Source organism: Siphateles boraxobius, unplaced genomic scaffold, assembly GCF_051911475.1.
Source record: "Siphateles boraxobius isolate OS27281-9 unplaced genomic scaffold, OSU_SipBor_1 118, whole genome shotgun sequence".
Taxonomy (NCBI): domain Eukaryota; kingdom Metazoa; phylum Chordata; class Actinopteri; order Cypriniformes; family Leuciscidae; genus Siphateles; species Siphateles boraxobius.
This window is the reverse complement of record NW_027508720.1, coordinates 1,696,097-1,722,685: the sequence shown is the minus strand read 5'-3', so window position 1 is coordinate 1,722,685 and position 26,589 is coordinate 1,696,097. Positions and strand designations below refer to the sequence as shown.

The 26,589-nt window shown below is 40.2% G+C and overlaps 1 protein-coding gene and 1 non-coding gene across 6 annotated transcripts; both read right to left on the bottom strand.

Annotated features, from left to right (window-relative positions):
- Window positions 1–11,507: 11,507 nt before the first annotated feature.
- On the bottom strand, window positions 11,508–25,696 carry ncl (nucleolin). 5 transcript variants are annotated; one of them, XM_077202635.1, is made up of 17 exons: window positions 25,519–25,696; window positions 23,612–23,710; window positions 20,919–21,042; window positions 20,703–20,825; window positions 18,771–18,893; window positions 18,532–18,654; window positions 18,245–18,379; window positions 18,053–18,142; window positions 17,750–17,873; window positions 17,523–17,659; window positions 17,213–17,339; window positions 17,000–17,130; window positions 16,788–16,926; window positions 15,480–15,625; window positions 15,263–15,389; window positions 14,742–15,019; window positions 11,508–12,142 (listed from the first exon to the last, which is right to left on the bottom strand). In XM_077202635.1, exons 1-17 carry the CDS (start codon window positions 25,534–25,536, stop codon window positions 12,084–12,086), a joined length of 2,103 nt encoding a protein of 700 aa, XP_077058750.1. In that variant the 5' UTR covers window positions 25,537–25,696; the 3' UTR covers window positions 11,508–12,083. The 5 variants fall into 5 exon arrangements, with proteins under 5 accessions (XP_077058750.1, XP_077058731.1, XP_077058741.1 ...); XM_077202616.1 differs by having other exon boundaries at window positions 20,679–20,825; window positions 20,919–21,035; window positions 23,608–23,710; window positions 25,519–25,655; XM_077202626.1 differs by having other exon boundaries at window positions 20,679–20,796; window positions 20,911–21,042; window positions 25,519–25,655.
- On the bottom strand, window positions 15,093–15,227 carry LOC143711395 (small nucleolar RNA SNORA75). Its single transcript, XR_013194839.1, has one exon. It is a non-coding gene; the product is annotated as a small nucleolar RNA SNORA75 (small nucleolar RNA).
- Window positions 25,697–26,589: the final 893 nt, after the last annotated feature.

Genomic DNA, 26,589 nt, shown 5'->3' with positions numbered 1-26,589 from the left:
CACTGTTGAAGAACCCACACAGACACTGTTGAAGAACCCACACAAAACACTGTTGAAGAACCCACACAAACACTGTTGAAGAACCCACACAAAACACTGTTGAAGAACCCACACAAACAATGTTGAAGAACCCATACAAACGCTGTTGAAAAAACCACACAAAACACTGTTGAAGAACCCATACAAAACACTGTTGAAGAACCAACACAAAACACTGTTGAAGATCCACACAAAACACCGTTGAAGAACCCACATAGGCACTGTTGAAGAACCCACACAAAACACTGTTGAAGAACCCACACAGCACACTGTTGAAGAACCAACACAAAACACTGTTGAAGAACCCACACAAACAATGTTGAAGAACCCACACAAACACTGTTGAAGAAACCACACAAAACACTGTTGAAGAACCCACACAAACACTGTTGAAGAACCCACACAAACACTGTTGAAGAACCCACACAAACAATGTTGAAGAACCCACACAAACACTGTTGAAGAAACCACACAAAACACTGTTGAAGAACCCACACAAACACTGTTGAAGAACCCACACAAACACTGTTGAAGAACCCACACAAAACACTGTTGAAGAACCCACACAAACACTGTTGAAGAAACCACACAAAACACTGTTGAAGAACCCACACAAACACTGTTGAAGAACCCACACAAAACACTGTTGAAGAACCCACACAAACACTGTTGAAGAACCCACACAAAACACTGTTGAAGAAACCACACAAAACACCGTTGAAGAACCCACACAAAACACTGTTGAAGAACCCACACAACACACTGTTGAAGAACCCACACAAACACTGTTGAAGAACCCACACAAACAATGTTGAAGAACCCACACAAACACTGTTGAAGAAACCACACAAAACACTGTTGAAGAACCCACACAAACACTGTTGAAGAACCCACACAAACACTGTTGAAGAACCCACACAAACACTGTTGAAGAACCCACACAAACACTTTTGAAGAACCCACACAAACACTGTTGAAGAACCCACACAAAACACGGTTGAAGAACCCACACAAACACTGTTGAAGAAACCACACAAAACACTGTTGAAGAACCCACACAAACACTGTTGAAGAACCCACACAAACACTGTTGAAGAACCCACACAAACACTGTTGAAGAACCCACACAAAACACTGTTGAAGAAACCACACAAAACACTGTTGAAGAACCCACACAAACACTGTTGAAGAACCCACACAGACACTGTTGAATAACCCACACAAAACATTGTTGAAGAACCCACACAAAAAACTGTTGAAGAACCCACACAAAACACTGTTGAAGAACCCACACAAAACACTGTTGAAGAACCCACACAAAACACTGTGGAAGAACTCACACAAACACTGTTGAAGAACCCACACAAAACACTGTTGGAGAACCCACACAAACACTGTTGAAGAAACCACACAAAAAACTGTTGAAGAACCCACACAAAACACTGTTGAAGAATCCACACAAAACAGTTGAAGAACCCACACAAAACACTGTTGAAGAACCCACACAAACACTGTTGGAGAACCCACACAAACACTGTTGGAGAACCCACACAAACACTGTTGAAGAACCCACACAAACACTGTTGAAGAACCCACACAAACACTGTTGGAGAACCCACACAAACACTGTTGGAGAACCCACACAAACACTGTTGGAGAACCCACACAAACACTGTTGAAGAACCCACACAAAACACTGTTGGAGAACCCACACAAACACTGTTGAAGAACCCACACAAACACTGTTGAAGAACCCACACAAACACTGTTGGAGAACCCACACAAACACTGTTGAAGAACCCACACAAAACACTGTTGAAGAACCCACACAAACACTGTTGAAGAACCCACACAAACACTGTTGAAGAACCCACACAGACACTGTTGAAAAACCCACACAAACACTGTTGAAGAACCCACACAAAACACTGTTGAAGAACCCACACAAACACTGTTGAAGAACCCACACAAACACTGTTGAAGAACCCACACAAACACTGTTGAAGAACCCACACAGACACTGTTGAAGAACCCACACAAAACACTGTTGAAGAACCCACACAAACACTGTTGAAGAACCCACACAAAACACTGTTGAAGAACCCACACAAACAATGTTGAAGAACCCATACAAACGCTGTTGAAAAAACCACACAAAACACTGTTGAAGAACCCATACAAAACACTGTTGAAGAACCAACACAAAACACTGTTGAAGAAACCACACAAAACACCGTTGAAGAACCCACATAGGCACTGTTGAAGAACCCACACAAAACACTGTTGAAGAACCCACACAACACACTGTTGAAGAACCCACACAAACACTGTTGAAGAACCCACACAAACAATGTTGAAGAACCCACACAAACACTGTTGAAGAAACCACACAAAACACTGTTGAAGAACCCACACAAACACTGTTGAAGAACCCACACAAACACTGTTGAAGAACCCACACAAAACACTGTTGAAGAACCCACACAAACACTGTTGAAGAACCCACACAAACAATGTTGAAGAACCCACACAAACACTGTTGAAGAAACCACACAAAACACTGTTGAAGAACCCACACAAACACTGTTGAAGAACCCACACAAACACTGTTGAAGAACCCACACAAACACTGTTGAAGAACCCACACAAACACTGTTGAAGAACCCACACAAACACTGTTGAAGAACCCACACAAAACACGGTTGAAGAACCCACACAAACACTGTTGAAGAAACCACACAAAACACTGTTGAAGAACCCACACAAACACTGTTGAAGAACCCACACAAACACTGTTGAAGAACCCACACAAACACTGTTGAAGAACCCACACAAAACACTGTTGAAGAAACCACACAAAACACTGTTGAAGAACCCACACAAACACTGTTGAAGAACCCACACAGACACTGTTGAAGAACCCACACAAAACATTGTTGAAGAACCCACACAAAAAACTGTTGAAGAACCCACACAAAACACTGTTGAAGAACCTAAAAAAACACTGTTGAAGAACCCACATAGACACTGTTGAAGAACCCACACAAAACACTGTTGAAGAACCCACACAAAACACTGTTGAAGAACCCACACAAAACACTGTTGAAGAACCCACACAAAACACTGTTGAAGAACCCACACAAAACACTGTTGAAGAAACCACACAAAACACTGTTGAAGAACCCACACAAACACTGTTGAAGAACCCACACAAACACTGTTGAAGAAACCACACAAAACACTGTTGAAGAACCCACACAAACACTGTTGAAGAACCCATACAAAACACTGTTGAAGAACCCACACAAACACTGTTGAAGAACCCACACAAACACTGTTGAAGAACCCACACAAACACTGTTGAAGAACCCACACAAACACTGTTGAAGAACCCACACAGACACTGTTGAAGAAACCACACAAAACACTGTTGAAGAACCCACACAAAAACTGTTGAAGAACCCACACAGACACTGTTGAAGAACCCACACAAAACACTGTTGAAGAACCCACACACAACACTGTTTAAGAAACCACACAAAACACTGTTGAAGAACCCACACAAAACACTGTTGAAGAACCCACACAAAACACTGTTGAAGAACCCACACAAAACACTGTTGGAGAACCCACACAAACACTGTTGAAGAACCCACACAAACACTGTTGAAGAACGCACACAAACAATGTTGAAGAACCCACACAAATACTGTTGAAGAAACCACACAAAACACTGTTGAAGAACCCACACAAACACTGTTGAAGAACCCACACAAAACACTGTTGAAGAACCCACACAAACACTGTTGAAGAACCCACACAAACACTGTTGAAGAACCCACACAAACACTGTTGAAGAACCCACACAGACACTGTTGAAGAACCCACACAAAACACTGTTGAAGAACCCACACAAACACTGTTGAAGAACCCACACAAAACACTGTTGAAGAACCCACACAAACAATGTTGAAGAACCCATACAAACGCTGTTGAAAAAACCACACAAAACACTGTTGAAGAACCCATACAAAACACTGTTGAAGAACCAACACAAAACACTGTTGAAGATCCACACAAAACACCGTTGAAGAACCCACATAGGCACTGTTGAAGAACCCACACAAAACACTGTTGAAGAACCCACACAGCACACTGTTGAAGAACCAACACAAAACACTGTTGAAGAACCCACACAAACAATGTTGAAGAACCCACACAAACACTGTTGAAGAAACCACACAAAACACTGTTGAAGAACCCACACAAACACTGTTGAAGAACCCACACAAACACTGTTGAAGAACCCACACAAACAATGTTGAAGAACCCACACAAACACTGTTGAAGAAACCACACAAAACACTGTTGAAGAACCCACACAAACACTGTTGAAGAACCCACACAAACACTGTTGAAGAACCCACACAAAACACTGTTGAAGAACCCACACAAACACTGTTGAAGAAACCACACAAAACACTGTTGAAGAACCCACACAAACACTGTTGAAGAACCCACACAAAACACTGTTGAAGAACCCACACAAACACTGTTGAAGAACCCACACAAAACACTGTTGAAGAAACCACACAAAACACCGTTGAAGAACCCACACAAAACACTGTTGAAGAACCCACACAACACACTGTTGAAGAACCCACACAAACACTGTTGAAGAACCCACACAAACAATGTTGAAGAACCCACACAAACACTGTTGAAGAAACCACACAAAACACTGTTGAAGAACCCACACAAACACTGTTGAAGAACCCACACAAACACTGTTGAAGAACCCACACAAACACTGTTGAAGAACCCACACAAACACTTTTGAAGAACCCACACAAACACTGTTGAAGAACCCACACAAAACACGGTTGAAGAACCCACACAAACACTGTTGAAGAAACCACACAAAACACTGTTGAAGAACCCACACAAACACTGTTGAAGAACCCACACAAACACTGTTGAAGAACCCACACAAACACTGTTGAAGAACCCACACAAAACACTGTTGAAGAAACCACACAAAACACTGTTGAAGAACCCACACAAACACTGTTGAAGAACCCACACAGACACTGTTGAATAACCCACACAAAACATTGTTGAAGAACCCACACAAAAAACTGTTGAAGAACCCACACAAAACACTGTTGAAGAACCCACACAAAACACTGTTGAAGAACCCACACAAAACACTGTGGAAGAACTCACACAAACACTGTTGAAGAACCCACACAAAACACTGTTGGAGAACCCACACAAACACTGTTGAAGAAACCACACAAAAAACTGTTGAAGAACCCACACAAAACACTGTTGAAGAATCCACACAAAACAGTTGAAGAACCCACACAAAACACTGTTGAAGAACCCACACAAACACTGTTGGAGAACCCACACAAACACTGTTGGAGAACCCACACAAACACTGTTGAAGAACCCACACAAACACTGTTGAAGAACCCACACAAACACTGTTGGAGAACCCACACAAACACTGTTGGAGAACCCACACAAACACTGTTGGAGAACCCACACAAACACTGTTGAAGAACCCACACAAAACACTGTTGGAGAACCCACACAAACACTGTTGAAGAACCCACACAAACACTGTTGAAGAACCCACACAAACACTGTTGGAGAACCCACACAAACACTGTTGAAGAACCCACACAAAACACTGTTGAAGAACCCACACAAACACTGTTGAAGAACCCACACAAACACTGTTGAAGAACCCACACAGACACTGTTGAAAAACCCACACAAACACTGTTGAAGAACCCACACAAAACACTGTTGAAGAACCCACACAAACACTGTTGAAGAACCCACACAAACACTGTTGAAGAACCCACACAAACACTGTTGAAGAACCCACACAGACACTGTTGAAGAACCCACACAAAACACTGTTGAAGAACCCACACAAACACTGTTGAAGAACCCACACAAAACACTGTTGAAGAACCCACACAAACAATGTTGAAGAACCCATACAAACGCTGTTGAAAAAACCACACAAAACACTGTTGAAGAACCCATACAAAACACTGTTGAAGAACCAACACAAAACACTGTTGAAGAAACCACACAAAACACCGTTGAAGAACCCACATAGGCACTGTTGAAGAACCCACACAAAACACTGTTGAAGAACCCACACAACACACTGTTGAAGAACCCACACAAACACTGTTGAAGAACCCACACAAACAATGTTGAAGAACCCACACAAACACTGTTGAAGAAACCACACAAAACACTGTTGAAGAACCCACACAAACACTGTTGAAGAACCCACACAAACACTGTTGAAGAACCCACACAAAACACTGTTGAAGAACCCACACAAACACTGTTGAAGAACCCACACAAACAATGTTGAAGAACCCACACAAACACTGTTGAAGAAACCACACAAAACACTGTTGAAGAACCCACACAAACACTGTTGAAGAACCCACACAAACACTGTTGAAGAACCCACACAAACACTGTTGAAGAACCCACACAAACACTGTTGAAGAACCCACACAAACACTGTTGAAGAACCCACACAAAACACGGTTGAAGAACCCACACAAACACTGTTGAAGAAACCACACAAAACACTGTTGAAGAACCCACACAAACACTGTTGAAGAACCCACACAAACACTGTTGAAGAACCCACACAAACACTGTTGAAGAACCCACACAAAACACTGTTGAAGAAACCACACAAAACACTGTTGAAGAACCCACACAAACACTGTTGAAGAACCCACACAGACACTGTTGAAGAACCCACACAAAACATTGTTGAAGAACCCACACAAAAAACTGTTGAAGAACCCACACAAAACACTGTTGAAGAACCCACACAAAACACTGTTGAAGAACCCACACAAAACACTGTTGAAGAACTCACACAAACACTGTTGAAGAACCCACACAAAACACTGTTGGAGAACCCACACAAACACTGTTGAAGAAACCACACAAAAAACTGTTGAAGAACCCACACAAACACTGTTGAAGAATCCACACAAAACAGTTGAAGAACCCACACAAAACACTGTTGAAGAACCCACACAAACACTGTTGGAGAACCCACACAAACACTGTTGAAGAACCCACACAAACACTGTTGAAGAACCCACACAAACACTGTTGGAGAACCCACACAAACACTGTTGGAGAACCCACACAAACACTGTTGGAGAACCCACACAAACACTGTTGGAGAACCCACACAAACACTGTTGGAGAACCCACACAAACACTGTTGAAGAACCCACACAAACACTGTTGGAGAACCCACACAAACACTGTTGGAGAACCCACACAAACACTGTTGAAGAACCCACACAAAACACTGTTGAAGAACCCACACAAACACTGTTGAAGAACCCACACAGACACTGTTGAAGAACCCACACAAACACTGTTGAAGAACCCACACAAAACACTGTTGAAGAACCCACACAAACACTGTTGAAGAAACCACACAAAACACTGTTGAAGAACCCACACAAACACTGTTGAAGAACCCACACAAAACACTGTTGAAGAACCCACACAAACACTGTTGAAGAACCCACACAAAACACTGTTGAAGAAACCACACAAAACACCGTTGAAGAACCCACACAAAACACTGTTGAAGAACCCACACAACACACTGTTGAAGAACCCACACAAACACTGTTGAAGAACCCACACAAACAATATTGAAGAACCCACACAAACACTGTTGAAGAAACCACACAAAACACTGTTGAAGAACCCACACAAACACTGTTGAAGAACCCACACAAACACTGTTGAAGAACCCACACAAACACTGTTGAAGAACCCACACAAACACTGTTGAAGAACCCACACAAAACACTGTTGAAGAACCCACACAGACACTGTTGAAGAACCCACACAAACACTGTTGAAGAACCCACACAAAACACTGTTGAAGAACCCACACAAAACACTGTTGAAGAAACCACACAAAACACTGTTGAAGAACCCACACAAAACACTGTTGAAGAACCCACACAACACACTGTTGAAGAACCCACACAAACACTGTTGAAGAACCCACACAAACAATGTTGAAGAACCCACACAAACACTGTTGAAGAAACCACACAAAACACTGTTGAAGAACCCACACAAACACTGTTGAAGAACCCACACAAACACTGTTGAAGAACCCACACAAACACTGTTGAAGAACCCACACAAACACTGTTGAAGAACCCACACAAAAGGGAACTTCATACATCCGAAAACAGAGCAAAAAAAAACCCACATATAAACTGTTGGCCTATAAACTGCTATCCAGATAGATACACATCTTGAAACTTGACAGAGTATTTGACTTGTACATACTGTAGTATCTATGAATTTGACTTGTACATACTGTAGTATCTATGAATGGTGACTCAGAGTAAACTGAGATCAAGTTATGATTGATATCACAAAGCCACGTCACATCACTGAGAAATCATACGCACAGTGAATGATTTCCATTACACGAGAGTATATGTTAAAACTTCATGCTGATTTGTACTCGGCTTTCGCCAAGATAAGCACCAACTAAGACGTAGCTTTACAGTAACCTATGCTTCTCCATCCATTTACGCTTCTTTCCATCTGGTGACGTGAATCTCCTTCTGTCTGGTGTTAATAGTGTATTTGCGCGTCAGCACACACAACGGCTGCAATCACAGTGCGGTCCCCCCATAACAACCCTCTGGATTGAGCGGAGTAGGGAACATCTCTAGGGTCTTCAAGTGGGCACCTTCCGTCCTCAGTGTTTCGTCGACTAGCCCACGACACCTCAAGAGGGCTCGACAGTGACTCTGGCGTCCCAGAGTCACCCCCCTCGTCCCCCACTCAACTCAGCCCAGCTTACTGACCTCTACTTCCCTCTTGCTGCTGAGACCTAACCACAATCTCACAATCTCTCCGCAACCCAACCATACGCGCCAACCCGTTTGACTAAGGCTGTCGAGCCCCACTGGTGCGTTAATATGCAGTTTCAGTGGCAACGGTTCCGTATGGCATACCACCTACCACGAAACACAATATCTGCCCAACCACCCGTCATTCACGCAATATATGAATAAAACAGTGCAGCTTTCAGTTATTGAGATCTACTCTTTAATGAATGGGTTTGGCAAGGGCTAAATCATTCATTCATTATTCATTGAGAAAATAATATTCAGTCAACTGTGTCAATATTGTGAAGAGTATGGGATTAAAATGTTGTCAAAATTATGACAAAAAAAATCCAATTATGATTTAAATTAAGACTTGCTAAAATCTTAATTGACATACCAAGTCAAAATTACGACATTAAAAAGTCGAAATTATAACAGTCTTAACCAAATTATGACATAAAAAGATGAATTTACTACAAAAAGTGAATGTCATAAATGAAAGTCATAATGTATTCCATCATAATGACTTTCTATGATGTCATAGCATGGACATAGAAAGTCATTACCTTTTGTCTTGGCATGTCATATATTGACTTTTTATGTAAAAATTTCGAGCTAATACAATTATAGCTGATTATGTGGCCTAAATGCAGCATTCAAAAGATTTTTAAATGGGACAATTTTAATTTAGCCTACTTAAAGCACTTTTCAAGCAAACATTTCACACACACACAAAAAGTGTAGTGCTTGAAACCCAGACCATCACTTATCAGCAGATCCGGCCTGGTTTGATAAATAAATAAACCAACCTCAAAACAGCTTGGTTAGGCTCATAAACAGAGAACTTGTGGGAAAATGAGCTTAATTTACTGTTCAGTGAAGCTACAGGGACTGTAACAAGCCCTATTTTCTTTAAACCTTCAATGACTCTTTTTTTTTTTTGTGTGTATGATCTGCTGTAGTGAAAGCTGTCGTGTCGTGATCTACTTCCTCGAGGAGTCTGCCCTCTTCTGGACATCTACTAGCATTACAGCGGGAGATTATGGCCAACAATGATTTTAACCCTTGAGGATCAATTAAAAAAAGTTAGGCATTGGTACATGGAGGACAAAAATGTCTGTCAAAAAACTGTCATAGAAATGTGAAGCTTGGGAGCACAGACTTAAGTTTGGTACCATTTTAAAGAAGACCCGTGGCAGATTATTGCTGAAGTAAAAAAAGAAGTAAAATTAATAAGTAAATTCCCCCAAAAAAGTTATGGTTTAAGCTTATGAAAATTATTTATGAACATTATTTTATATAAAATATATAAGTTGAACTCTAAAACGGCTAGAAAATCAAAGCCATAAATCTAAATAAGTTGTGTTCCAAATTTGAGGTTGATGTCTCAAAAAATGAGCTTTCGGTAAGATTGTATTTGGGCGCAGTCACAGATTTTCCCCATTGGTTGCCAGCAAAACTCCTCTGGTCACACAGTGGTTGGATTTGTTATTTGCAGTTGAATTTTTCTCTCTCAATATTACAAACACACATAGGCCTACACATTTTTTTATAACACACATACTAACTCTTACATCCATACCAACACACCCAAAAAAATATCGTTGCATATGTCGAAGCAGAAAACAGGAATAAAGCAAGTATTTGTTTTATAGGCCAAACCTGGAAAAATGGCACCATCTGATAAAAATAGTAAGAATTAAATTTTTGAAGCCTTGCCAACAGAATGAAAGCATAATGTTATAGTTAAATGGCCCTGGGATTAAAAATTGCAGTTTCAATGGGGACATTTTTGTCCTAAAGGCACAGAGTATTTTGTGTACCTAGTGCAAAACAGATTTTTTTTAAAGGAAATGGCGGTGAAATAGTAATATTCCAATAAAAATACACACCTGTGCCACATTTTATGCAGTTAGCATTAACACAAAATGATTAAAAAAAAAAGGAAAAATTGAAGAAAAGGACAAATATGTCAATAAGGATGCAGAAGAGTTAAAACACTTTATGACTTAACTTAATTTGGCATTATAAGACCGATTACATTTTCCCGCTGTTCCATCAACAGAAGCAGTGGCGCCATTTTGTGTCACTCTTCAAACTGTCAGCTTTATCAAAAGACACTTTAGTTCACGTTTATCCAAACAACCGATATTAATATGTAATATATAAAGTTATATTAGCACCAATTGAAATTTCTTATTAATTAGCAAACAATTTGAGTTCGCTATATCTGTGGCAATTTCTGGCAAAAGTGTTTCTAGCGTAATCTTCTCATAATGCATTCAATGTCTCATACAGGTCCAGTACTTCTCTAATGTTGTGGCGATGTTCTTCCATAGTTGAGATCAAACGTTCTTCCAGTTGCATTAAAAGGTAGTTGGCTTTACTGTTCTCCAAATATTAGCACAAACCTGCACTAGTAAAATGTCACCGTTGATCTTTAACAGCATTATCAAACTTAGAAAAAGTCTAGAGTTCTACATCTTATTTGCAAAATGTACACAACTTTGACAAATCACAACCAAACAGTTTAAAAACCATGTTTAATCAAAATGGTTCTTTACATTATGAAAAACCTGAACTGGAAAAAGAAAACCTTAAGTCACAAAAGCCAAATTTAATGGATATATAAATTTGACATCCTCACTGAGCTGTTGTCCGACTTCAACATTCGAAACTTTCATATAGATTTATATCTCTAAATACTACTAAATAGGTGTCAATTTCATGTATACGTTACAATATGCTTTGCACATTAAAAAGGTACTGCACATTAAACTTGCACCTAAGAGGCAACTAAAAAAAAAAAGATGAAATTAAATAAAAACTGAGGGGGAAGAGTGGAAAAACACACTAACAAAAGAAACAAAAACAAACCGTAGCATGTACAACATGTACCTAAACCAGCAGAGCATAATTACAACATTCACATTTCATTTTTACGCGGATGGTTGGGACGTCTCTGAACTCTCACAGTTCATGGGGAGCGAGGGGTCGGGGGTCAGGGGTCACTGTACAGTTACTGACGCTTTCTGGAATGTCCTAGAAATGCTCTGACAAAAGTGGATTTAAGCAATGAAAACAGTTCATTCAATTACAGATTTAATCATCAAACTTAATCTTCTTTCCTTGTGGCCTGTCCCCAAATCCACCTCGTCCACCTGAGGGAGAGAAGAAAGGGTTAAGTGTATAATTCACAAGGCAAAACGTTCAGAACAGCACACTGCCAAATGTGTAGTGATTAACATTAATACAAACTGACAAAAAAAATTTGATATGTAGTCTATGAATGTTATATGTATGAATATGTATGAAAGAAAGTCTATGAATTTTATATGTATATTTTTAATGTTTGTGTTGGTGTCCTTGTGTGAGGTGTATAGTGAAGCCAAAGACAAATTTCCACTTGTGGACAATAAAGGAACTAAATTGATTAAAATGGAAGAACTACGCTTCATTTTTACTGTGCAATTTGGCATTTCTAGGTGTTGTACTAGAGTTTTAATCTGTTAAACATCATATTTGGTGCGTCTTATCTAAAGGGCTTTGTGAAGATCTTCAGTTGTTGTTGCAGCCTTACTAAGTTTGTTACGCCATTAAACAGGAAGCTGCATTAACTCAAGCATACAAGGAAAACCGTGAAGAAAACCGCAATATGCTTTTAAACCGGAAAATATGGGAGATTATGACCGTGTGCCACAGTTTCTGCAACCAGTAGGTGGTGCCATGACTGATGTTGGCACTAGGGCTGCAACAACTAATCGATCAAATCGATTATAATCGATTCTGAAAATCGTTGTCAACGAATGTCATTATCGATTAGTTGGTCTGCTTACGTCACGGGGAGCGTTTACTGGTACGCACACACACGCAAGGTCTCTCTCCCTCAGGCGCTCTGCCGAGCGCGCGCGCTACACGGTTTGGAGCAGTCTCTTCTGTCTCGCATGCGCGCTCTTGCTTTCGGGAGTTTGAACTAATTCGCGGGCATCAGGGAGCCGGAATCAATATGCGGGAGACTTCCGGGATCTTGGGATGTCTGTATTTTGTCTCGAGCATCAGGTTGCGCAATCAGTTCGCTCGCAACGTAAGTGATGGATTAAAATAGCGCTACCGCAGAAATAGGTTAAATTAAAACGGTGTTTACAAAGCGAAGCACTAAATATAAAGGCAGTTAATAACAGCAGCAGTAAAATATTGTTTTTTAGTCACTGTACTCAGTGGTTTTCAGCGAATGCTTGTGCACTAATGCATAATTTCTCCTGTCCTTTACTCAAGCCTGTTAGCTTGCTGGGTAACGTTACCTCCATTCCGTTCTCTTTTTATAGCATTTGTCTACTAAGTTTTAATTGTTTTTCAAACGCGATCTACTGCGGCTCTACGTTCACACAATTGTTTTCAGTCTTTCTATATTTATTTAATCAATTTATCCTTATATTATATTCTTTTATATATTATATATATTATATTCTTTATCCTTATATATAATTAATTTTAAATAAAAATTAAATGAATTATATATTTTAGATGTTTTTAGTTTGTTTTTAGTTCAGATATTCACATCTGAACAACATGTCTGTGTAAATTTGTTTTAACAAAAATTGTGTTAAAACATAATGTTGGATATCATTTTTTTTAACAATAATCATGTTTGTCAACTTGCCATCAGCAATTATTAAAAACAATGCAAATATTGATATTAGTAATGTGTGGCTTTTGCACTTTTTAAAGTACACTTTTACACATAAATACCCTGATTTACGGTTTTATTTAGTTATAATAAAAAAAAATCTAATTTAACTTCTATCCGATTAAGCGAAAAAATAATCGTCCGAATAATCGTTTATCAAAATAATCGTTAGTTGCAGCCCTAGTTGGCACGGATGGCCCCGTTTACAGCTGGTATTAAGATGCGCTTTGCTCCATCAGATCACAAGTAGACAAAGATCAATACAGGCGTAAACGGGTCAAAACCACTTGAGCTCGTCCACTTTCAGGGGGACTTGGAAAAAAAAAACGGATTGCTTTTGTAGAGTAAATGCTCATGTAGTCGAATGTGTTTGAACAGCCACAAAAGACCGTCTTCTGACCGAATGCGTTAACATTATGGGACGCGCACTAGCCAGACTTGGGCTGGAGACCCAAGTTTGGTTGAAGATGAAAAGCGTACCAAGCACATCGTTCCCTCTCCATTCCTGATTTCTAACACTCACAGTGTTCAGCTGGTCTTGCAGCTGTTCATACGTAGATTGAGTAAGCTTATTTCTTCCTTTAGATCAAAAGATCTCATACATTCATATCGACGGATTTAAACACCAGGTGTAAACGGGAATGGGTCTCCCTCATCTACTTAATGTCAGCTGTAAACAAGGCCCAGATGTCTTCAGGCCAGGACTCATTTCAAACAAGTGAAGTTCAGGGCAGATTGGACGTGGTATGCTTGAGTTACCACAACTTCCCGTTTCATGGCGAAACAAACTTTGTCAGGCTGCCATGAAAACTCAAGATCTCTGCAAATGCCTTTAGATGAGACGCACCAAATATGATGTTGATCGGATTAAAACTCTAGGATAGTTTAAGTATGACACCTGGAAATGGTCAGAGACTTTTGTAGAGGTTACACAAGCCTAATGTAGGGTGAGAGGAACTTTTAAATATTGTTGCTGGCACTAATCAAGCCATTTTGGCGCTCGGGTCCTAATCATTCTTACAGTGCGTTTGTCTCACGTTACGAATCAAGTGTTTTGAATAGTTGACACTTACCGCCTCTGCCTCCTCTGAAGCCGCCTCCGCCACCCCGTCCTCCTCGTCCGCCCCTGAATCCGCCTCCTCTACCGCCCCCGCCTCGGCCTCCGAAACCCCCCCGTCCGCCTCCTCGTCCTCCGAACCCTCCTCTGCCGCCGAAGCCCCCGCCGCGGCCGCCCTCGCCCTTGGGCCTGGCGTAGTCCAGAGTCACTCTGTTGCCATCGATCTCTCCGTCATCCATGGCTTCTTTGGCTGACTTGCATTCTTCTTCACTATCGAAGTCTACGAAACCGAATCTGGGGGAGGAAATCGTATTCAGTTAACATTCACGAGGGAAACCAGCAGCGGCTTCTGGATCTAAATGGCTTAAGATGTCTCACATCAGACATGGGTACTTTCCAATGAAACACCTGGAAACACCTGTTTGAGTGTGACTTTGAATCTACTTCTCGTGCGAATCCATACAACGCCACTGAACTGACAGAGAGGAGCTCATGAGAAGCAAAAACAGTTTCTGAGAGAACCAAACATATCCGTACCCTTTTGATGAACCGGTGTCTCTGTCCATGGCGACTCTGGCGCCAACGGCTCCATCAAAAGAGTCTCTCAGAGTCTGATCTGTGGTGTCTTCTGACAAGCCTTTGACAAACAGGGTTTTTGTAGGTCCTACAAAGCGTGGAAAAACGGTTAGCACTTTAAGCATTTGCAAACAATATTAAGCTGATAAAACTTCAGTAAGCAGCAAAATCTACAAACCAGAGTTTCCTCTTCCTCCACCGCCTCGCTCTCTCTCGCTCTGACTGAACTCTAATCTGATGCTTCTGCCCTCAATATCTGTGTTGTTGCAATTCTCCAGCGCATCCTTGGCATCCTCCACATTATCAAACTCCAAAAATGCATATCTAGAAAAAAAAAAGACATTAGACCAGTCCAATAAGCTGAAAAAAAAAAACCCCCACAAGATGCTTCGGTTCACATCAAGACGAATGTTAAGAGCCAAACATTTTACTTTCTCAATAGACATTTGCAGCCATTCATTAGTGACGCGAAAACTTGCATGCCATCAAAACACCACTCCTTCATAGACATTCTTAGCACTGAAGAAAACTGGCCAATCGATCCACCATATTTAGTGAAAGAGCGGCCATTTGTAAATCGAATGCATCTGGCTTCCAGTGTCAGTAGTGTTATTTTACCTGTACAATATTTTTTTTCAAATTATGCTGCTTGATTTGCAATCTTGTTTTTGTTACAATATTAACTTTTTGTAGCACAAACAGCTTTAGAATTTAACGCACAGCCATTCTGGTTATGAAAGGAAGTCACACATGCACAGGAAATAGATGGTTAAGGTGTAGCTTTCCAAAGCATACTCCATTTGATAACGAGAAAGTTTAACCTTTATCCAGTGTCTGTGCCATTCTCCAGAACTTATGAGCAATAAAAATGTCTTTGTATTCTTTTGAACTCAGTTTCCTGCATCTCAACCTTGTCAATGTGAGCCGTTACTGCAGTCTCCATAATTTTGTTGTTTGTAGTCTTGAGTTTCGGGCCAGTGTTGCCACCTTGTGGAACTACTGATTAACACGAATGCAAAAACCAGGCATCGCGCATATTCTGGTGATGAAATTAGCATCACGCTTACTGTATTGTGCATGTCTAAAACCCAGAGTACACTTTGGCCTTTAGGTCACAAGTCCAGAGCAGCGGTTAAAATAAAACTGCAAATTAGTGGCACTCAAGTAACTAATTTACCAAATAATAGTGAATAGAGGAATCCTTGTCTCAGAAATGGAAATTGCGCACTGCTTTTTGTACCAGAGTAACAGGCATTTCTGCTGATCTAGAAGCGTCACCTATTGTCAGTGTGATACTGCATTATTCAGCCAGTGTGACGTGTATTATCCACCTCAAATCATGCGAAAATCAGACCGAATTTACTTGCCGAACATTAGCGTTTGGTGTGAACGTGCATAAACCGACCTAATTACGTCTATTCCTCTTGATACAGTATTAATATACTCCTACACATCCTTAAACACACTACTGAAGCGCTGGACGTACCCCTTCGGCCTGCCGTTGTTCTGAGGTATTCTGATGGACACGGCCTTCTCAAACACACTCTGGAGGGAATCTTCAGTCGCGCTGAACGCCAGATTGTTTACGACAAGGACTTTGTTTGAAGCACCACCGGTTGATTGAGCTAGAAAACAAGAGCCGCATTAGCATTGATGAAAACACAACTAAAACCACAACAAGACACCGTCGTTACTCACATCTCCCGCTCTGCCGGCTCTTTTCTCCGGTGAAGTCGACCGTGATCGAGCGGCCCTGAACGTCGGCACCTTGTGCCTCTTCCAGCATCTTCTCGGCGATCTCCTCGGTCTTGAACTCAACGTAGGCGATTCTGTCACCAAAGTGGAGGATGTCAGTCAACCATTTGATCGAAACATGTTTTATTCGTTATAACAGTCACAGCTTAATCTTACCCTCTGCTTGAACCGTTGCTGCCCATCGGTACTCTAATATCGACCGCCTGGTCAAAGAGTTCTTTCAGATCATCTTGCGTTACGGAGTAGGGGAGGTTCTTCACGAACAAAGTGCGTGAGTCTCTCTCTGAGTGAAGAAAACGATAAAACGTTGGATTCTGGAAACTCAAGTTATCATATAGCATGGCGATGGATCCAGATCAGTACTTGACCATCATGGAATCCACATGAGAGTTCAGGTATTTGATAAGCGGACATCATATCTAGACTCGTTGGATTGACGTTGAAAGCGTCAGCTGTAGGATAGTACCTTTTTTGCTTTCCTGGGAGTCCTCCTTGCTCCTGGCCCTGTCGAGCTTCAGCGGCTGGCCCATCAGCTTCTTGCCATTGAGGGCCAAAGCCTTCTGCAAATCCTCTTCAGATGCAAAGTCAACGTAGCCAAATTTCCTGCAAAAGAAATTTCAAAGAGTCAAATCAACATTCACAATGCCTTCGCATAAATTTGACTGATTAATGAGATTCAAAAGTTCTCCTTACTTGGTCCCACCAAGTCGTACATCCTGAATTTCAAGGCCTTCCTTTGAGAAGAACTTGGAGATCGCGGATTTAATTTCATCGAAGTCCTTATTGCAGTTCAAGTTGCCCAAATAGAGACTGAAACCTGAAAGTTTACACTAAAGTTAGTTCACCAGACCACGACAAGGAAACACATCTTTTTCCTTAAACCAGCATCAGAATTGATAAAAAAGGTGACATCACATACTTCAGTATTAAGTCCCTTTTGATCATCATATGTAGTTAAATGTGCAAGACTTAAAGAATATAGAGCGCAAGTCTCACCCTCTCCATCAGTTTTAACTTTCTTAGCCGGTGGTGTTCCCTTCTCTTTTTTAGCCTCCGCTTTCCTCTTCCCTGGAGTGACCGGGGTTTCTGGAGAACATGGGAGTTTTAGAAATTGAAGTCTGCCAAGCTCTTTAAATACAAAGCACCGTGAAAGTACAATAAAATGTTACAAAAACTGTTCGGTCATACCTTCTTCCTCATCATCATCATCGTCGTCTTCATCATCGTCCTCGTCGTCATCTTCAGATTCCTCCTTTGCTTTCACCATTCCTGCCTTTTTGGCTTTGGGCGCAGGAGTCGTGTCCATTTCCTCTTCCTCTGAATCTAAGAAAACCCAATCAAAATCATTTGAGAAAAGTTACAAAGCTAACGTAAACTAAATCATCAGCTCCACAGTATCATACAAATCATTCACAATTAAGTCCCTTGTGGTTCATATGTGCAACTAAAAAAATAAAAAATAAACATTCACACACCATCATCTTCGTCGTCGTCATCATCATCATCATCAGATTCCTCCTTGGCTGCGGGAGCTTTAGCTTTAGCTGCAGGTTTAGCGGCCTTTTTAGGAGGTGGGGTTTCTTCCTCCTCAGAATCATCTAAACAGGAACATAAGTTTAAACTGGGATTTACAACAAAGGCGTGTTCAGAGTGAACATGACTTCATTTAAATATGGAGACAGGCAGTCTGTGATGTACAGGGAGTGATTCGTACCGTCGTCCTCGTCATCAGACTCCTCAGCAGGAGCGGCTTTGGCCGCAGGAGCCGCTTTCTTGGCCGGCGTGGCTTTGGCGGGTGCAGCTTTCTTGGGTGGGGGGGCCTCTTCTTCTGATTCTTCTACACGACAGGAAATGGTGCAAATAGAGTCGTTAGAATGTCATACTGTCTCGAAATCACACAACACGAGGGTTCTGCATTGGCACAAGTTTTACGATACGTTTGATATTCAGATGCAGAATGTAAAATTATTTAAGGGGGGGCCTTACTACTGCTCTAAACCAGGGGTGCCCAATCCTGCTCCTGCTGATCGACTGTCCTGCACAGTTCATCTACAACCCTAATCAAACACTGAAGCAACCAATTAAGGTCTTTAGGATCACTTGAATTTAAAGGCAGATGTGTTTGATAAGGGTTGGAGATGAACGGTGCAGGACAGTGGATCGGCAGGAGTGGGCACCCCTGCTGTAAACCATTTATACACACTTCTTACATTAAATTGTCAAGCACCATGGCCAAAAAAGTCACTTTCAAACGTGCTATACATTAGGGGTGTGAACCTACACTGGTCTCATGGCTCGGTTCGATTACGATTATCATGTCATCGATTCAGTTCAATTCGATATCGCGATGCACTGCATCTGCAATTTAAATTTTTACTCCAAAAGATGATGTTCGGGAAGTCGCACTGACAGAAACAGTGACATTCCAGTTTAAGTTTCAAGGGAGTAAAGCCTGTTTATGCCATTTAGTAAATGAAATTGTGTCAAATCAATTTTATTGTAAAGAAATGTTCATTTAAAAGCAGCGCTCATTCATCAGTGTATAATGTTACCATAGAGATGCGCGCATCACCCGTCGCCGGGCCCGCTGTTGAAGGTAACGATCATCCATTATAATCACGCGTAACACAGAATAATTGTAATTTGACCATCGGGTTCGGATACTTAAATCAGCTCTATGTGTGCGTGACATGAGCGCGCACAGCGCGTGTCTTCTCCAGGTCGTGCTTACCAGGTTGTTCATTAGAGCCGAAATGTGCCCAGAATAGATGTAGGCTTTTAAAGTATTCGGAGCATTTTTAATTACTCGCACTTGCGTCTCGCCTCCTCTGCCATTGTATGCTACCGCGACAAAGCACACACGCGACAAATGACGTCAGAAAAGCGTCAGTATAACCGGTTATGGTCTATTACTGAACCGATACCGAATCGTCCTCGTCTGCATCGCGATGCAACGTAGAAACGGTTAATTTCGACACCCCTACTATACATGTGTATATAAAAGTTGAAGTTGTGCATTACAATTTATTTAACAATGTTTTAGTATAAAACAGTAATGATATAATTGGCTTTCACTCCCAATTTGCTTTTTAAATACACATTTAAACAGTGGCTGTCATAAATGTTTAAATAACTCAATGAAAACAAGTGTTTAAGTAAAAATAGAATGCTTGTACAATATCTTTTTTCTTTAATTTTTATAGCTGACCAGCGAATTTGTACATTGAACGGCTCTGGATTAAATATAACTTTACGCAATGTATAGTTTACAAGCTGTGTTGACGTCTTCAATAAAGTTTAATTTTTTAATAAGCCGTTCTGTAAATTTGAACATTCCTTCAGATGTTTATTCAGTGCTATAACTAGCAGTAAAGAGCTGATCGGTCCACATAAACTGAGGCACTACAGCATCACAAAGGCAATTATGAATTTCAGAATAAAATGTACCATTTGAAACCAGACACTTTCATACAAACAGCATGGAGTTATTGCAATCTATTGGATGTAAGGTGCGCCACAAATAACGGCAAGTAAACTCACACATCAAACACTGACCAAATAACGATTCTTGGGACTTAAGAATCGATATCTGCTCTCCAAAATGAGAATAGATTAAACATACTGTTCTTGGCCAGTGTTTTCATACCATCATCATCCTCGTCCTCGTCACTAGACTCCTCAGCGGGCGCTGCTTTCTTAGCCGGGGTCGCTTTAGCAGGCGTTGCTTTAGCAGGCGTGGCCTTCTTCGGGGGGGGAGGAGCTTCCTCTTCTAGTGGGCAGAGCAGACAAACACTAATCAGACTTCAGGCTTCGGATTAAAGAGCACTGCGGTGAGAAAACCATCATGGAAATACTTGCGCACCAGATTCATCATCATCATCATCGTCGTCGTCATCCTCGCTCTCCTGTTTGGCAGCAGCTTTCCCGTTCTTCACTGCCTTTACCGGAGCTGCGTTTTTCTTTGCTGCAGCTTTGACTGGTGGAGCCTGTTGAAATAAAACTTAAGTTATGAATCATGCTGCAAATAAAGTAGTTGTAGGGCTGCAACAACTAATCGATAATCGGTTATGAAAATCGCTGTCAACGAATGTCATTATCGATTAGTTGGTCTGCTCACGTCACGGAGAGCGCTTACTGGTGATTGTGTGAAAGGGGCTAGTAGGGTTGGGCGGTATTTCGGTAATATCGTATACCGCGGGGTCTTAAAATAGCAACAGTATCAGTTTCAATACCGTCATTACCGGCACTTATATAAAATATATAAATATAATTTATTCAATGCCTAAAAATGCTTATGTAGTTGTCATTAAGTGACAGTGTGGAGGAGAAAGAGAGAAGGGAGAGGCGGTAAATACTGACGAGGCAATTTGTAAATGTTGCAATGAAAAAGGTGACCGCGAGAGATGGAAACACCTCTAACCTAACGTCGCATCTCCGAAACAACCACCCACTCACTGCTGCGAGGATGCATTTTGCCCCGAGTTCATTAAATAAGCGCATTAGTTTATATTTGTTAAAATATTATAATTAAATTTTTTTTTACGTTGATAATGAAAACTGAACAGCACGAGTAGGATGGGATGCATCGGGAGTCAGACATTGACCACTTAATTAAGTTTCATCTTGTAAAAGGCCTTTCTTTAAAGTGAATTTCTGTTTGTATAAATTGTATCTTAATTTTAATAATTTTATCAATCACCAACAAATTGCCTGGATTTAATAAATAAGAATCAAATATAGCAGACAACATAATCATGACATGATCGTGCGCTGGCGCGCCGCGGTCACTTGCATTGAAATCTCATCATAAATTAACCGAAACTCAGTGTATGTCTCACAGACATGACAGATATCTAAATAAAGCTTGAAATTTCATTAAACGAAACAATCAGTTAGTGGCCCATTTCTTTTCGTTTTGAATTATTTAATCCATGATGTGCATTTCTCTCTATGCGCGTTCATACGGAAATGGCGATCAAATTAAACGAAACTATTCAAAACGAAAAGATATCGGCTAGCCTACTCTCAGATTATGTAATCCATGATGTGCACTTCTCTCTATCGTTCACTATGGAGATGACGATTTGTCAATTTCTCTAAACGAAACAATTCAAAAGGAAAAGAAATAGGCAGCATACTCTGATTAATCCATGATGTGCATTTCTCTCTATAGGCGCGTTCACTACGGAGATATCAATCGTCAATTTCTTTAAACAAATCAATTCATGTTGTATATAAAAAAAATTCTCATTAAAGCTGCAGTAGGTAACTTTTGTAAACAAATATTTTTTTAAACTGTCATTATGTCATGACAGTAAAATATGAGACAGATAATCTGTGGAAAAAAAAAAAAAAATCAAGCTCCTCCCTGTGGTCCTACTGCCATTTGCAGAAATACACCGCTCCCGGTCAGAAACAACCAATCAGAGCCAGGAGGAATGTCTTAGCAGTGTCAATCACACTCGTGTACGCGCTGATCACCCCTCTCTTGCACAGCGTCCTGTTTGAACTCGTTCATCCAAATGAACAAATCTTTTTGTGAGTCATTTTGTTCATTCAACGAAGGAAATGACTCGAAAAAAGATTCGTTCATTTTGATTATCGAGTTCGAACAGGATCACGAACGTGCATCACAGAACAGAGCAAGGCGAGCATTTGTGCTTATAAAACTTAAAGTTTTTTTATCTATTTTTGAAATGACCGATTGTTTCGCTAGATAAGACCCTTATTCATCGCCTGGTATCGTTTAAAGCCCTTTGAAGCTGCACTGAAACTGTCATTTGGTCCTTGAAACGTTTGTGACCTATTGAAGTCCATTATATGGAGAAAAAGCCTGGAATGTTTTCATCAAAAACCTTAATTTCTTTTCGACTGAAGAAAGAAAGACATGGACATCTTGGATGACATGGGGGTGAGTAAATTATCAGCAAAAGTTTTTTTTAAAGTGAACTAATCCTTTAGCGTTATCTTACTAGCTATTTATAGCTTATAGAAAGAGTGCAACGTTATAAAGTTACATGTATTGCAAAATACATAATGATTTGAGGACCAAGTTTGTAGTCAAAGTATGGGCAGGCCATAGTCAATGTAAAGCATATTGTTGATGTTTCGCCCCTATTAGTGAATGTTCCATAACTATTTATAATCCGCCGTCATCGGTGGTCCTGCTTACTAGCCTGCGCGTTCATGGCAGGCTCCGCTGTGGAGGGAGGGCTGTAGCGCAGCAGAGAGCAAGGGGGCGGGACCTGTAAGTTGTGCTTGTTCAAATTTTCAGGCTAAGTCAACATTTTCTCAAAACTCCCTACTGCAGCTTTAATCATGGTTGTCAACTTGCCATCAGCAATTATCATTAAAAACAATGCTAATATTGATTAGTAAAACTCAATTGTGGCTTTTGAACTTTTTAAAGTACACTTTTACATATAAATACCCTGATTCAGGGTTTTATTTAGTTCTAATAAAATCAAATAGAAATTTTAAATTTGTTTTATCGGATTAATCGGAAAAATAATAGTTAGTTGGAGCTCTAAGTAGTTGTTGGAGATTCATAGTCACCTCCTCCTCCTCGCTGTCGTCCTCCTCGCTGGAGTCCTCTTCCACATCTTTGGGGGGTGGAGGTGCCTTTTTCTTCAGTGGCGCTTCTTTCTTCGCTGCCTGCAAACATGGACAGAACATCATAGAAGTTACTGTAACCATTTGGCAAGTTTAGGATTATAGATCTCAAAAGTATTGACAACAATCCACGAAAATAAGAGTTCAGCATAACTTTAAGAAATTATGACATTTAATCCTAGTCTAGATCTACACTTTAATAAATAAAAAAATGGAATTTGAAAAATAAAAGAGGAAGTGGTTACATTATGAATCCAAGTGATTAGACATGACTAACATTTTAACAAATCATTAAAATGGAAGAGAAATTAAACCAAACCCCACTGATATTGTGGAAAAAGCACTTCATAGGACTGCTTTTCATTAAACTTATTGGATTGATAAATGGACATGTTTCATTACTTCAAATAATTAGAGATGCTTTTTGATTACTAACATTTAACTGAATCATTACATTAAAGTACAGAAATTAAAGCTGGGAAAAAAGGATTTCAATAGGCCGAAAACGTGATTGAAGTCAAGCACACAAAACAGGCGCAAACCGCACAGTGCATTTCCTGCTGAATGAGGTTTCAGTAAAAATGAGTTTATTTATAAAGCACATCTCACATGTTGGTTGTTTCAGTTTCACTTTAAGGCTCAGCTTTCAAAATATATAATTTTTTTAAATAATGAAATCCATATTTCATAATGCATTCTCATTCCTAAAAAGCAAAATACTACATAAAAACAAATATTTATTAAATGTAAATCCATTAATGGTGTTTAAAATACCAAACATATGGAGGTGAAACCATTGTTCTAAAAAAAAAAGTAACATTTAAAATTGCAATATTTAAGCACCAAAAAGAGATTGACAAGTCAAAAACTCCCGTTTATGCTTGCATACATGCACATGTATGGTATGTATTTGGAAAACCAGATGTTTGGAGGTGCAGCCTAATTAAAAACAAAATTGCCAAACCATTTTTGTATATTCCGAGGAGCACTTAAATACCACGTGTTTTCTCTCGCGAAGCGGATTTTTGTATTACAAACGTTTGTGTACATAATTAAATTAAACTTAAAAATACACTTAAATACATTACCTAAAATGAAAAGTAATGTTTAAAAAAAAAAGTTAAAGTTTGAAAGGACTATTCAAAAAGCAAAGTCCTGCGCGTGAAACTCCGCGCGTGAACAAACCCACGTGGGTTCGCGTTACACGTGGAAAACCCACATGCGCGCTAACAGAAGAGTAAATATATATTTTTTCGTAAAACATGCGAGATTAAGCAATACTCGCATATTAAACTCATGTGAGTCGCTTAAATATGCTTTAACAACGCGAGGCGGTTTCATGCAACGTGTTAAATGTCTGCTCGATCACTTCAAAGAGGCAAAATGGAGGCGTTTAGCATCAAGCTGCACATGGCTAACACACGAGTTACAGCAAAATCACGACACGATAGAAGAACTACAAACCAAGTTGACTTGCTTAGAATGATTTATTACGGTCTCAACAAAAAAAATAGTGTAAAGTTAAAACCTCGAACACGTATTGTTAATGAGTATCAGCTGAGGCCTACCAAAACGGAGAAGCGTGGTCAGCCCGGGACAACGGGGAAAAAACAACAAAGGCAGATTACATTTAAATTACCTAGTTTTAGACGTCACAATTTATCATTAAAACACAATTTGCACTTTTGAGTTTGCATGGCAACGCTATAAATACCTACAATGGAAATACGTGTGTCGCACATGTGGGCCTTCCCGTTAAAAGCAATACAATAAAAAAACTAAAAAAATCGCATTTTGATCCTCTTTATGTGGCGCATTGAATTGTTTGAGCATGTTTGCAGATATCTTACCTTAGCGAGCTTGACCATGACTGAAGCTGTTTGTGCTGTAAAGCTGGTTTATGTGAGAGAGTGGCGCAGGTTAAAAGCGTTCAGACACACGTGCTTCTTCTTCTCTCTACAGGACAGAGGAGCGCGAGCGGATTCCCTTTTAGTACGTCCCGCGAAACTCCGCCCAGTGACGTCAGCCGTAGTACTCGTTTCCGCGAGTCGGTTCGTTTGAACAGTTCGTTTCGATTCAGTGATTCTTTTGTCAGCAGGTGGCCCATTACATCCTGGCGCGCGTGGCATAAAAAGTTACTGAATAGATAAATAAGTTGACATTTACATTGCGAATTAAACGTGGAAAAACACGAGCGCGAAGGTTCCCCTCGGCAAAAATAACGTCATTGCAGGCGTCATAGAGTGCCGAAGTTATGACATCACTTTGTAGGACAACTCGGAAGTTAGCGGCGCATGGGTTCCCTCGATCGAAAAGCTATGCATTTTCCCCACAGACTTTTGGAAAATCGCAAAAAAATAAGATCTGTGTTCAACAAAGAGTTGTGACCCTTACACGTTTTGTCTATCAAGATAATCTTTACAAGTGAATCCAAAATTTATACATTTTGAAGCCTATATAAAGTTTGAAAAACCACAAGCAGGTTATAATGGTATGTTTTATGTCAGATCAAAACGTGAAAATATTTAGAGGCTTTGTTAACCACAGACCTTATTTCAGGCGATTTAGCAAAAACCCATTCAAAAAACCCATAGACTTTAGGGCGAGGGAACCGGAAGTGCTAAAATGCTAACTCACTTCCGCGTTTTGGCCTACAAAGTGACGTCATAACTGCATAACTGCAAATTTTGCCTGGCGGTGTGCACGGTATCTTAAATAGATACTTGAAGGTAGACAAAGTAGATATAGAATAGCCTGTAAAAAAGAAAAAAGGAAGATAAAAAAATATTTACATTCCAGAAAGGGAAACAATTGCAAAAGAGCAACCAATAAAATATAAAATAAGAAATATATAAAAACAAAAAATTATATTAAAAAATAGCCTGTTTTTGTTAAGTAACCCAGTTCCCCATGCGCTAATC